Source organism: Trachypithecus francoisi, unplaced genomic scaffold (genome assembly GCF_009764315.1).
Source record: "Trachypithecus francoisi isolate TF-2019V2 unplaced genomic scaffold, Tfra_2.0 Lachesis_group11, whole genome shotgun sequence".
In the NCBI taxonomy this organism is placed as follows: domain Eukaryota; kingdom Metazoa; phylum Chordata; class Mammalia; order Primates; family Cercopithecidae; genus Trachypithecus; species Trachypithecus francoisi.
In genome coordinates, this window is record NW_022681456.1 from 68,589,228 (window position 1) to 68,602,150 (window position 12,923).

The 12,923-nt window shown below is 39.8% G+C and overlaps 1 protein-coding gene across 3 annotated transcripts in view; it reads right to left on the bottom strand.

Annotated features, from left to right (window-relative positions):
- The window catches only part of MSRB3 (methionine sulfoxide reductase B3), a 186,786-nt gene continuing 173,863 nt past the window's right edge, over positions 1 to 12,923 (bottom strand). For all 3 annotated transcript variants that reach the window (XM_033221380.1, XM_033221381.1, XM_033221382.1), the window contains one exon: positions 1 to 3,762. In XM_033221380.1, the coding sequence (XP_033077271.1) occupies positions 3,595 to 3,762 (168 nt within the window). In that variant the 3' untranslated portion in view covers positions 1 to 3,594. The remainder of the gene's footprint in view (positions 3,763 to 12,923) is intronic.

A 12,923-nucleotide genomic window follows, 5' to 3' on the forward strand; every position in this document is an offset into this window, starting at 1 on the left:
TATTTTTATAAAGAAATTTTATTGCATAATTCTTGTATACAATAAACATAGGAAAAGGGTTTTTAATGAAAATTCATGTCATTTTTCAAAAGTTTTGAACTGTCTGGAGAAAAATTATTACAAAGCTATCTAAGGCAAAAATAATATTTAACCTTCAAAACAAAAGGTAATCCCCATTACCATTTTTTTTGTATTTAAAGCAAGACATTTTAAACACAATTAAAATGGAGAAGTTTTCAAATTGCTACGTCATTTGCATTAAGAATTTAAATGCATCTAAGAAGTGAAGAGTTTAAACACATGGGAATGTTCTCTAATACAACAGATATTGCTGCTTTTTTCAGATCCATTCTGTTTGAACATAGGGCTGTACTTTTTGCATCTTCTAATGGTACAGTAAGAGCTGGAGTGCAGAGAGGGAAAGTCCCATGCACTTCCTATGTTAAATGGCATAACTCCCACAGATCACATACACCTCGCCATATTGACTCAGTTCATTGCACTCCATATCCTGCAAAAATAAATCTAGTGCTCGACAGCTGACATTATTGCTCACTGACATTTTAGTAATATATTTCTTTCACGTAGGACAGAAATATACTGAAATTTGATACCACTTAAACCCAAAAGCAATCTGGAATTAAACCACATGCATACATCCCACTTTTTTTCAATAGATGTTGCGTTTTTCTTAAAGTTGGTCCTGGAAAATGTGGTAAAAGAAAAACTGGCTTTCCTTGAAACAAAGACTAAGGATTAGAAAAAGAGGGGCTTTTTTTGAGTGAAATGTTAAGCCCTGCAACATAAATGAAGGAACAATGACAATCCAGTCTCTGTGGAGAGGGAAGAGGCCTCTGATTGATCCTCCTTGTCTATCTCAACACTGTGGCCCACATCCCACGGACCCCAGGGGAGGCTATCCCACAGAGCTGGAGCAGCCCAGAGGTGCTGTGTGTGCCTCTGAAGGATGGGCTGCAGGCTGTGGCAAAGCCCGAAGAGACCTATTTCTTTGGCCGCCCCAACATGGAATCCTGGGGTCACTGGGAAATACTAGGGCTTTCTCTGTGAGGTTGGGAAAGACTTTCAGGATGGTCTGGACACTGATGGCTGAGGTCTGGTCTTAAATTTTATACCTCATTTCTAGAAAGACGTGAAGCGTACGAATTCCAGAGTGAATCTAGGGCCTCGGGTGAAATGTCTTGGAATCTGAGGGAGCATCTGGATGCTCAGATAGAAACCTCTTATCGCAGCATCCAGATAAGATTGGGGCTCATCTGGAATCAAGCGTACATTACTATGAAGAGTCTACCAGGATGTCGGGCTTCTAAGAGAGGTGCCTGTAGAGAGAGACATGGAGGAATGTGGACATGGCCACACTGACACTGTTTGTCACAGCTTTTCATTCTAATTTCTTCTTGTTTCTTTAAAATTGTCAAATGTCCCTCTTCTTTTTTTGTCTTAGTGTTTACAAGGAAAGCTGTCAGTCTTCATAAGCTTTCAAAGAGTTACAAAAATACATACATATTTTAAACTACAATTCAAGATCAGCATCCAAAGCAACAAACACGATGTACAATCATCACACACCATACCTTCACACCTGGCTACAGCAATGTTGACTTATATCACCATTGTTTATACTTGTGAAAACTTTATTGTGCACAGTGACATCCATTCCACCAGACTTAATGTTATAAAGCAACTGAGCAGAGCTTCTCAAAGTAAAACTAGCCGTGTTGCTACAAAGGGAAATTCTGGCTCTTGGCCCAACTGTTTCCATATCAATCAGCTAAGTCAGCCTCCTCTCTGCTTCTTTCCATTTCAAATGCCTGGGCTTTGGCCTTTGAGGCAATTAGAACCAGATCAGTTCAATTTTACAACACTGATCTCAACTGTATAGCAATATAGTGAATTTGCCCTGAGAGTTATCAATACATTTTACAAATACTATGAGTCCCAGTTTATACATGAAGAAATAGGCACAGAGAGGCTAAATAGCTTGTCCCTTGTCACACAGAAGATTGTGTTGAGTATGAAACTTGAGCTTCCATTTTAGCTTTCCATGTGAATCCCCATGTCTCTCCAGAGGTCACCTGGAGCTCCGTGCACAAAGGCCCCCCCACTTGGATTCTGTTTGTTACTTGTAGTGTCCTGTCAGTTTTTCTGCCCAGGACTGAATTTTTCAGTACTCAAGACTTCATCCTTGATCTTCTCTGCTCTCTCTCATTCCTGCTGCCTTGATGACGTGTGTTGCCCCTAATATTTTATTTTACACAGTGGAATTTACCAAAATGCCCTTCCAACTGCAGCTGCTTTTAGGTGTGGAGAGAAGGACTTATAAAAAGGTGATGGGCAGGCATTCTTCTTTTTGAATTTTACACCAAGTGGGGCCCAATATTTTACAGTTGTCTTATATTCCAATGCTGCTTTCTTTTTCTTTTCTTTTTTTTTTTTTCTTTTTGTCAGAATCTCACTCTGTTGCCCAGGCTGGAGTGCAGTGGTGTGATCTCAGCTCACTGCAACCTCTGCCTCCTGGGTTCAAGCAATTCTCCTGACTCAACCTCCAGAGTAGCTGGGACTACACGCATGCACCACCATGCCCAGCTAGTTTTTGTACTATTATTATTATTATTTTTGAGACACAGTCTCGCATTGTTGCCCAGGCTGGAGTGCAGTGGTGCGATCTCGGCTCACTGCAAGCTCCACCTCCTGGGTTCACGCCATTCTCCTGCCTCAGCCTCCTGAGTAGCTGGGACTACAGGCGCCCACCACCACGCCCGGCTAATTTTTCGTACTTTTAGTAGAGACGGGGTTTCACCGTGTTAGTCAGGATGGTCTCGATCTCCTGACCTCGTGATCTGCCTGCCTCAGCCTCCCAAAGTGCTGGGATTACAGGCGTGAGACATTGCACCGGGCCTCCAATGCTTTCGATGGAAAATAAAATAAAATAAAGGCCTAACAGTGATGTAATGTTTACTTCTCTGCCACAACACTCAGTATGCCCCTTCAGATCTGGCAACAATTTAACATAAGGAAAGACTTTAGACCTTCACACCCTTTTAGTGAGGAAAAAAAAAAAAAAAATGACCTTAGCTCAAACTTTCCACAAAGCTGAGCAGTCTCATTAAGACATCACTCCATCCTTATCTTAGGTGGGTCTGTGCAAAGGCCTCAAGGCCATGTGTCTTGCAAGTCTCCATGCCCTGCACTGCCCAGCTCTGGTCTCTACACTGCAGAGGAGATCTCTATTTTCACATTTGAAAACCATGAACCCTCTGCTTCTGAATCAAAGGGGGAAAAACTGCAAAAGAAGCCATGTGCTCAAAGAAGAGAATGCCAAAGGGTATAAGTGGTTTGTGAAGAAGTTTCACAAAGCTGTCTCCATTTGCTAAAGCTATAAACTGTTATTGATCTAGTCAATAGCAAAATACATGGATGGCCAGGGCTTCTGTTTAAGCAAAAGAAGAAAAAATATCAATAGCACAAAACTGCCCTTATAGTTTTTGAAAAAATATATCTATTAAGATAAACAATTTTGATTTTTTCAATAAGCTGTGCATTAAGTACACTTTGTTTCCATCACTCTCCATTACTCTAGAGCTCCGCTTTGTCCGCCTGGGCTGGGCTGGCGACCCCACTGCCTCCCTCGGCGGCGCCACTGCTATCCGCAGGTGTGAAAGACAAGGCAGCCGAATTTATGCAGTATCTTTTCCCAGTTGGACGAGGCCCATCATCAAAAATGTGCCCAAGGTGAGCACCACACTGCAAGAGAAGAACAAAAGGTCAGGGAAAAGCATGTACAAAGCAGGCTTTGAGAGGAATTCACATTAAGCAGTTTAAATGGATGACCAGCCTGTAGAGAAATGAAGGAAACCATCGTGGATGATTTCTAATCTGCCTGTCAATAGCCACAAAGATGGTTTCTGGCAGGCTTTGAGCCACATGCTGAGAATAAAAAACACCAGAATTGTGCATATCAGAAATTGTTTAAGAGCCACTGTATTTTTTGATCTGTGAAGTCTCTCAGCCGGCTGAAAAATGACTGCAGTAATTTTATGAATCAAGTTGACCCTTGATCTTTCCTTGTAAGAAACATGGCAGAATGAAATCTTTCCCCCGGCATTACTTTTGGCTGTGGATGGGTGGGTTTCAGATATGCAGAAGTCCACTGAAAAGATACTGTTTAACTGGCCATGACAGAGGTGATGTTTGCTTTCATGGGCAGTAAAACTTAACATCAGACAAGCACTGGATGTTCTTGGAACCTAGCGAAGCAATGGCAAGGCTCAATGGATTTATGTCACAGTCACCAGAGCTGCAAATGTAGCAAAAGGAAACATCTCTAGCATACACAATTGTTTTTTTCCTGGCTTCCAATAAGTAGAGTATCATGTTGGCTTCTTTATCCAAATGAACTATAATATAAAGAAAAGGAATAAGCTATTTAGCTAAAATCAAGTTTACTGACTATTCAAAAAGCTGGAGAAGAAGAGACATGAGGTCTAGACAGAGGCAGAAGGAGCATCATGTTGGTGTTTGAGAGAAATCCAGCCCAGAGAAAGTTTCTCCAAAAAGGCTGGCTCAGTGAATACCCCTACACTAACCGCGTTGATGCTGGGTTCAGCTCCAGGAAATGAAAGTACATGTCACACTTAGATATCTACTACCCTCTTCCAGCAGGGACAGGGCGAAGGAAATGGAGACACTGGTGCACCATATTCAAGCAGGCTATGAAAATCCATCATTTATCATGCAACAAAGAAACCAAAGCCTGGGGTAAATGACTTCCATTCATTCACTTATTAATGGAGTGCCTGCTATATGCCAGGCACTGTTGTACACTCTGGAGTACAGGCAACAATCCCTGGCCTCATAGAGCTTACATTCTAATGGGAGAGACAGACAGTACACAAGGAAACAAGTGAACTATAAAGCATGGAAGGTAGAAAGCAATGCTAAGGGAGGAAAAAAGGAAGGTGATATGAAATGTTAGGGTGGTGAGAAGAGGCCTACCTGGGGTGACTTTGGAATAAGGACCTGGAGGAAGTGTATCTCTAGGGGAGGGCATTTTGAGGACAGGGAAGAGTCAAGATTTAGGTAAGAGTATGAGAGAAAAAGCATATCAATGATTCGTTAATTCTCACTGTGCTGGTTTGGTGTATACAACACTTACTTATAAGTTTCAAGGGAAGAGTATGAATTGACAAGGGACTGGGGCTGAGATACCAAATGGAGATGAAGAGAGAAAAATGAGGGAAGGTGCTCATTACAATGAAAAGCACTAGAATCTTAGTTTCGCTGTTGAACATGCTAAGCTCAATTCTCAAGCGTTCCCTAGTTATTAATAAATAGCAGAAATAGCAACTTTGACTGTATGGCACTTCCATGTTAAAAGTGCATTCTCATTTCACTGCCAGCAAACTCTGTCAGTTTATTAGAGAGCTAAAAATGAACCCTGAACTGATTTGATCTATTGCCTAGAAAATATGAAACAGGCCTAAAAAACAAATCCTGTATTATTTTACCACATTCTATGCAGGTTTAGGTAATATCAAGGCTGACAGCTCAGATTGCTTTTCCTTTCTATAAACAATTGATGCCAAATTTTTAGGCATCCACAGCTAAGATGAACCAGTAAAAATACATATGCTTGCCCAATGGACACAGGAAACACCCATTTCTGCCTGCCAAAAGAGTCAAGGTGCTGTCCAACGGGAACTAGTGCTCTCGGTGACCAGTGTGTGTGCACAATTACTGATCTCAGATGCAGCTCCAGCACTTGGATCACTTGGCAGTTAAGAGATGAAGTTTTCATATACCCACAAGCCTTAGGGGTGTGTGTGTGTGTGTGTGTGTGTGTGTGTGTGTGTGTTTAATGAGAGAACGCAGCTATCTGGGAAAAATAAGTGATATTGCCTTTGCTAATAATCTCTTGAGCATCTTTAGAAAATATTTCTATTTATTCTACACCAAAAATAAAGCATGGTAAGGATATATTTGAAGATGTTTAAGAATAAGTTACATAGTCTTAATTTCCCAAATCATATTTTCAAAATCCAAATTACAGTAATTGAATCTGTTGAACTGGCTTTTCAACCTGTAGTTTCATTTGCTAATCTGGAACTAGTATTCTGGTTAAATAGAAAGGAAAACACTGATTCTAGGTGTGTCCCTAATACAAGGCAAAAGAAAAAGAAGTGAGGAAGAGAAATTACAGTTAGAAAAAGACAATGAAAACCATTTGCTAACAAATATATGGGTTGAGGATGGGGGTAGAAAAATCCTCAGAAACAGATTGAGTCCCCTGAAAATGATAGTTATGGCTTCATTATACTTGCCACAGGGTGTTCTGGAAGACTCACAGCAGCCTTAGGTTACTGAGGGAGTAACATCATCTCAAAACATAGAAAGGTGTTCATCTGTATCTGTGGCACCACATACATGCCCACCCCACTGCCAACAAAGCCATTTGTCTGAGGGAAGCCTAACCACGCAGTGCCATTCGTGCCTCCTCCCAGGTAAACCTAGTCTCCCAGAAAGGACTGTTACCTGGGTTCTCTGAAAAGCGCACAAGCCTTAAAGGCTCCTTCCTGAGAGGATGCGCATGAAGCCCATTCTTTGCAGCTTCTAGTCCTGGGAAAGCTGGGAGGATAAATGGTAGTTGCCAGAGATACACTGTTTCTTTTAGCTGCCTGCAAGCTCTGCCTCCCAGGCCCCAGCCAACTGGCAATGTGTTAGGGTCTCTCAGCACAACTGGTTGTAACTGAAACAAACTGGTTGCCGGATGAAGAAATCTCTGAGACCTGCTGTTAATGATTTATTTCAGGATAGAATCTTTAGTGTGCATTTTGAACGTTATTTTTAATGGTTATGTGTGTGTTTCTTTATTTCTCAGGTAAATGTACCTGAATATTCTGGTCTTCATTCTGAAGAGCATCAGATGATTGTTTAAAAGAAAAACTTTGAATTCTCACAAGAATCCTTTGTCACCTAAACCTCCTACTCAGAAACGCTGGCAGCTAAAGAATCTGCAGAGAACCAAGGGAAAGGACCCCCTAAAATAAGTGTTTGAGCATCAAATTTAACATAATTCCTTAAAATCTGACTGCAGTTCTCAATTGTATACATAAGAAACACAAATAGTGTATTCAACACAGTTACATTTTTCTGCACTGATGTATTTCCCACTGTCTTGGAGGTTTTTCTCCTAGCTATTCCTAGGATGTTTGGGCTTTATTATTGTCATTTTCTCTTAAGTGTTTGATCTATGAAATGAAGCATTTTCAAAGCAGGGCTTTTACACTTGGGCACATGGGGCAGGATGGGAAGTTTTAAGAAAAGCAATTTACTTTGCCAGTAGTATTCTATTTTCTCCCAGTGTTATTGAAGACACTTGTGTGTAAGTGGGGGTTTTTTTTTCCTCTGTGCTTGTGATATTAATCTTTTGCCAAGGAAATGACTGTGAAGTCACCAGTTTAGCATTATGATTTTACTGAAAGATCAAGAAAAAGAGAGATGGCTGTGAGTCTGAAGCCCTATTGTAACATATGTGTATCTTTAATCATCAGCAATATGTGAGTTGTCATCTGTAGAAAATTAATAAGGTTTGGAGTTTTTACCAAAAACTACTTAACTTTTGAAAAATATTTTCTATTGGTGCATATTTACCTTTCTGTTGATTTGGCTGACTTAGAACAAATTAATAATGATCTTAAACAAACTTAAGGGACTACACCATAGACTCAAGCAGTAATAGCAGAACTCATAAATAGACTCCAACACGGGCAATTTCAGATTTCTGATGGTTTCCGCAAAGAATATTACAAAAAGTTAAGTGATTTATTAGTCTCCCATTTGCTCCAGATGTAGAATTTTGATCTGAAGAGGGATGAATTCCCCAAGTACTCTAGAAGGAACTTACTTCACTGAACTACAGGTTAAACTGTGGAAATCTAACCTCTTTGCACTGAATTTAAACTCCTGACAAAACGTTGCTTAACAGGCTGGGGTTGGAGGATTAGGGAGAGGCTGTCAAATAATTATTAATAGTAGTCAGTGAAACTGGAATAGAAGCAATGTATTTTATCACTAGTTGAAAATATAAATTAAATTAAGGAAAATTCTTTATAGCTGAAAATTGTTACAAAATGGCTGCAGCTGGAGGGAAAATACATGTGCCCACCAAAGTGAGTAAATTTAAGATGAAGATCCTCTTTGGAAGAGATAACTGAAATGTAATTCCTCAATTCAGTAGGTGGAATAACAAAGGAGAACTCATACAATTGCAACCAAAATCAGAATATAACAGGGTACCCATAAGCAGCAATTATAATGAAGACAGTGAAGAATCTCTCCTACCCTTGCTTATTTTCAATGCTGTCAATGCAAAGATTAGGCAGTGTGCTATTTCCTACACAACAATTCTTTTAGACCTCACTGCAAGACTTCTAGAAAAAGTGGTGACAGGACTGAACCAATCTTAACTCTCTCAGTAAAAATTTACTAAAAACATTATCTGAGAAGCCACTGGACACACGGACAAACCTCTTTACAATGTACTGTAAAGAGGTGGTAGGATATTGGCTCTCAGTGAGTCTACAATTCCTATGCAAATATGAAGCCAATTCACTGCATGCATGGTGTCATCCCTACCACAATTTTTTTTAAAAAAAGAATCCTAAGCACTAAAGTGAGAATTAGGTAGGAACCAAAAGAAAAACTGCTGATCAGGTTGAGTCGATTTACGTTTTGTCCATGAAAACTCAGTTCATTTGTAGAAGTTGGCAGTTAAAGGTTCTTCGTATTAAATACTCCATCTTTACCAAAAGGAGAGAAATACACCACATAACATATCTGACAGAAAATGCCTACAATACACTAAAAGCATTGAATAGATTTTTTATAACACAAAACATATTGAGGCAATTCAGTCCAGAGAAAAGACAAGCCACGTAAATCAAAAATACAACAATAATTTTAGAAAGAGAACAAACCAGATAAGTTTCCCACATTATCTCACCAGCAAAATAATAATAATAATAATAATAATAATAATAAAATAAAATAAAACCTTAAAAAATGGGAGAAGTTGGCTGCATAAATGTCTTCTTTTTAGAAGTATTTGTTCATATCCTTCACCTACTTTTTAATGGATTTGTTTGTTTTTTATCTTGTAAATTTGTTTAAGTTCTTTGTAGATTCTGAATATTAGCCCTTTGTCAGATGGATAGATTGCAAAAATTTTTTCCCATTCTGTTGGTTGCCTGTTCACTCTGATGATAGTTTCTTTTGCTGTGCAAAAGCTCTTTACCTTAATTAGATCCCATTTGTCAATTACACCATGGAATACTATGCAGCCATAAAAAAGGAAGAGTTCATGTCCTTTGCAGGGACATGGATGAAGCTGGAAGCCATCATCCTCAGCAAACTAACACAGGAACGGAAAACCAAACACCACATGTTCTCACTCATAAGTGGGAGTTGAACAATGAGAACACATGGACACAGTGAGGGGAACATCACACACTGGGGCCTGTCGGGGGATTGGGGGCTAGGGGAGGGATACCATTAGGAGAAATACCTAATGTAGATGACGGGTTGATGGGTGCAGCAAACCACCATGGCACGTGTACACCTATGTAACAAATCTGCACGTTCTGCACATGTTTCCCAGAACTTAAAGCATAATAAAAAATAATAAAATAAAATAAACAGGAGAAGTTCTGAGCAGGAGAAGAGACTACATGAACTGAAAAACTATAAGGTAAAAAAAGACAAACAGATAATGAAAAAATAGTGCTAAAATGAGAAACTAGGAAGTAAAATACAAGTGATCACTCTAGCATGGGAACTATTAAATCTTTTATTTTATCAAGTCAAGGTAAAAAAAGATGCTGAGAAAAAGGAAAATTTAAAAAAAAAAGAAAGAAAATTATAAAACAAAAGGAAAATAAATGTGCATGGAACACACAAATAAAAGACAGAGAAATTGAAAGATACCAAGTCCACTTGAATTCAGTATGCTGTTTTTGTGCTTAGGTGGCAGACACCCCCTCCTCCATCCACAAGGGCAAGTGTATGGCACACATACTATTCGTTAGTGCTGGAACCTCATTCTCTCCTACATGGAACTTACTTTACTCCAAAGTATGTATTTTCATACATGCCTTAGCAGAACAAATTCCTCTCCCTCTTTTCTTTAAATTTAAGAGTTCTATTTAAGAAAGGGTCAAACACTTTCTAAATATGAGAAGTGAAGGTTGTGGAAAAAGAAGTCAGAAGGGAGCAGGTCAGTAATGGTTCATCATACAACTGTTAGGAAAGAACAGGAACAGTCACCTTGGGCTTTAACTGCGGGGCCAACAGCTATGCTTGGTTTAGCTTGACTTCTTTTAGGAATGCCTAATTTTGGCATTGTTTGTGGGTTTCATTTCTCTTTGGTCACTGTAGGACATCTTAATAATGATCTTTCCTAGACTATTACTGATGTTATCTCTGTGACTGGCACACAGAAAGAAAGAAGTTTATTCCAACAGTGAATTATAAGAATTTGTCACAAAGAGATTGGAGAGTAGGGTCATAAGGAAAGTTAATATCTTATGCTTCATTTTTCTGTGCCTTTTAAATTTAGTTTTCATAAGATTCAATGTTTGAAAATGGGTTCTGAGTGAAAACGAGAAAGAAACAATCATGTAACAGCATTTGTAGCTTGAAAAGGAAAAGAAACAACGATTAGTCTTAAAAGAGTTTTACTAATTACTGTGTACCTAAGTTACAAATTAATGTGAGCCATCCTACTTATAGTTTACCTTTTTGTGACAGTTATAAAATCATCGATCAAATTTAATTGAATTTAAACTAAATTGCAGGTTGGGCACGGTGGCTCATGCCTGTAAATCCCAGCACTTTGGGAGGCTGAGGCGAGTGGATCACTTGAGCTCGGGAGTTCAAGACCAGCTGGGCAACATGGTGAAACCCCGTCTCAACCAAAATTACAAAAAGTTATCCGGGTGTGGTGGTGCATACCTGTGATACCAGCTACTTGGGAGGTTGAGGTGAGAGGATTGCTTGAGCTCAGCAGGTGGAGGTTGCCGTGAGCCAAGATTGTGCCACCGCACTCCAGCCTGGGCGACAGAGTGAAACCCCATTTCAAAAACAAAAAACAAAAAAAATCCCCAAAACTAAACTGCATTAAGCCAGCTGCTGGAAGATCATGGGATTTTTAAATTTTAATGACTCTTTTCAAGCTGTCTATCTATCTGGGCACCATAAAGAGCTCTGGAGAGTACCCTAATTCAAGTCTCAGCTCCGCCACTTAAATCCACAGAAACTGACCCAAGTTTAATTATTCTCTTTGTGCGTCAGTTTCCTCAACTGTAACATAACAGAGAAAAAAAAGTACCTACCTCAGAAGGTTATTGTGAGCATTAACCAGAGGAGCTTTTAAAAATGCTGCTCCCCACACTAAACCCGTCCAATTACATTAGACCCTCTGTGGGTAAAACCCAGCACCAGAAAGTTCCACTATTATCATCAGAGACTCCATTCTGAGAAACAAGAGTGAGCTGAAAAGTGATTCAGATAAAATATGAAGTCTAATTTTCAAGGGAGAGAGCAGTCCTCACACTTGGAGGACAGGAAACTTGCCAGTCTTTTTTTTCTTAAATAAAAACAAAAATTCATCAGATGGTTAGGTTCAAACCAATCTCCCTCCCTACTTGGTAGTAAATATGCCACCTACTCCCTAAAAATCTTGTGCCTGGTGGAGGGGGTTAAAGAAAAATGGATAAAGGGCAGGTAAAGAATGCAGAGGGAGGCCCATATGGCAATCACTTTGCTATTACAGCTGCCTGATCATGCCCCTGTACCTCTGATATGTCCAACAGATTCCCCAACAAAATACCCTGTGGGGTCAATAACTTTCAATGCCACAATATTGCAAACTTTACTTTTCACTTATTTAAAGCAGATTAAAAGAACAAGACTGACTTCCATAGAATATGCAGCTGCTCTTATTCCACGTAGATGGAGATTCTATGTCTCTGTGTTTAAGCACAAAATACCCACAAGTTCAAGTATCTCGATTGTGGGTGTCAGATTAACTATTTTTGCCTCCTCCTCAACACATGCTCATTTGCTTCCTTAGAGCCAGCATTAATTTGGTTAGAGCAGATAGACAGAACTAATTAGAAAATTATTGGAAATGAGGATGTCTGTATATCAGGAGAAGCAGAAAAGGAATTACCTTATCTCATATAGCTGACCTACCACTGAACTTTCACTTCCCACAGCCTCTCTTCAACCACCTTCCTCACACCCACATAAAAAAAGCGATTTCTGAGGTCTTCCTTGATTGTCTTTGGATCACTGCCATTAGAGGCATTCTGACTGAACAGTGGGTACACAGAACTGCAAGGAGAGGGAGATTATCAAAATATCAGGTTATACAAAGCCACATAATGAAATCTTCATATGCCCCAGGAACAGCCCACTCTTCACTTTCCTGAGCCAATTGAAGATGATTTTTTCCTACCATTGATTTTGTTTAATAGTAGTGAAGCCAATAACTGGCATTTATTTTATTTTATTTGTTTGTTTATTTATTTATTTATTTGACAGGGTCTTGCTCTGTTGCCCAAGTTGGAATACAGTACATGATCACAGCTCCCTGCAGCCTCGACTTCCTGGGCTCCAGCGATTCTCCTGCCTCAGTCCCCTGAGTAGCTAGAACTACAGGCATATTGCTACCATGCTCTGTTTTTTTTGTTTTTTTTTGGTTTTTTTTTTTTTTGAGGCGGAGTCTCGCTCTGTCGCCCGGACTGGAGTGCAGTGGCCGGATCTCAGCTCACTGCAAGCTCCGCCTCCCGGGTTTACGCCATTCTCCTGCCTCAGCCTCCCGAGTAGCTGGGACTACAGGCGCCCGC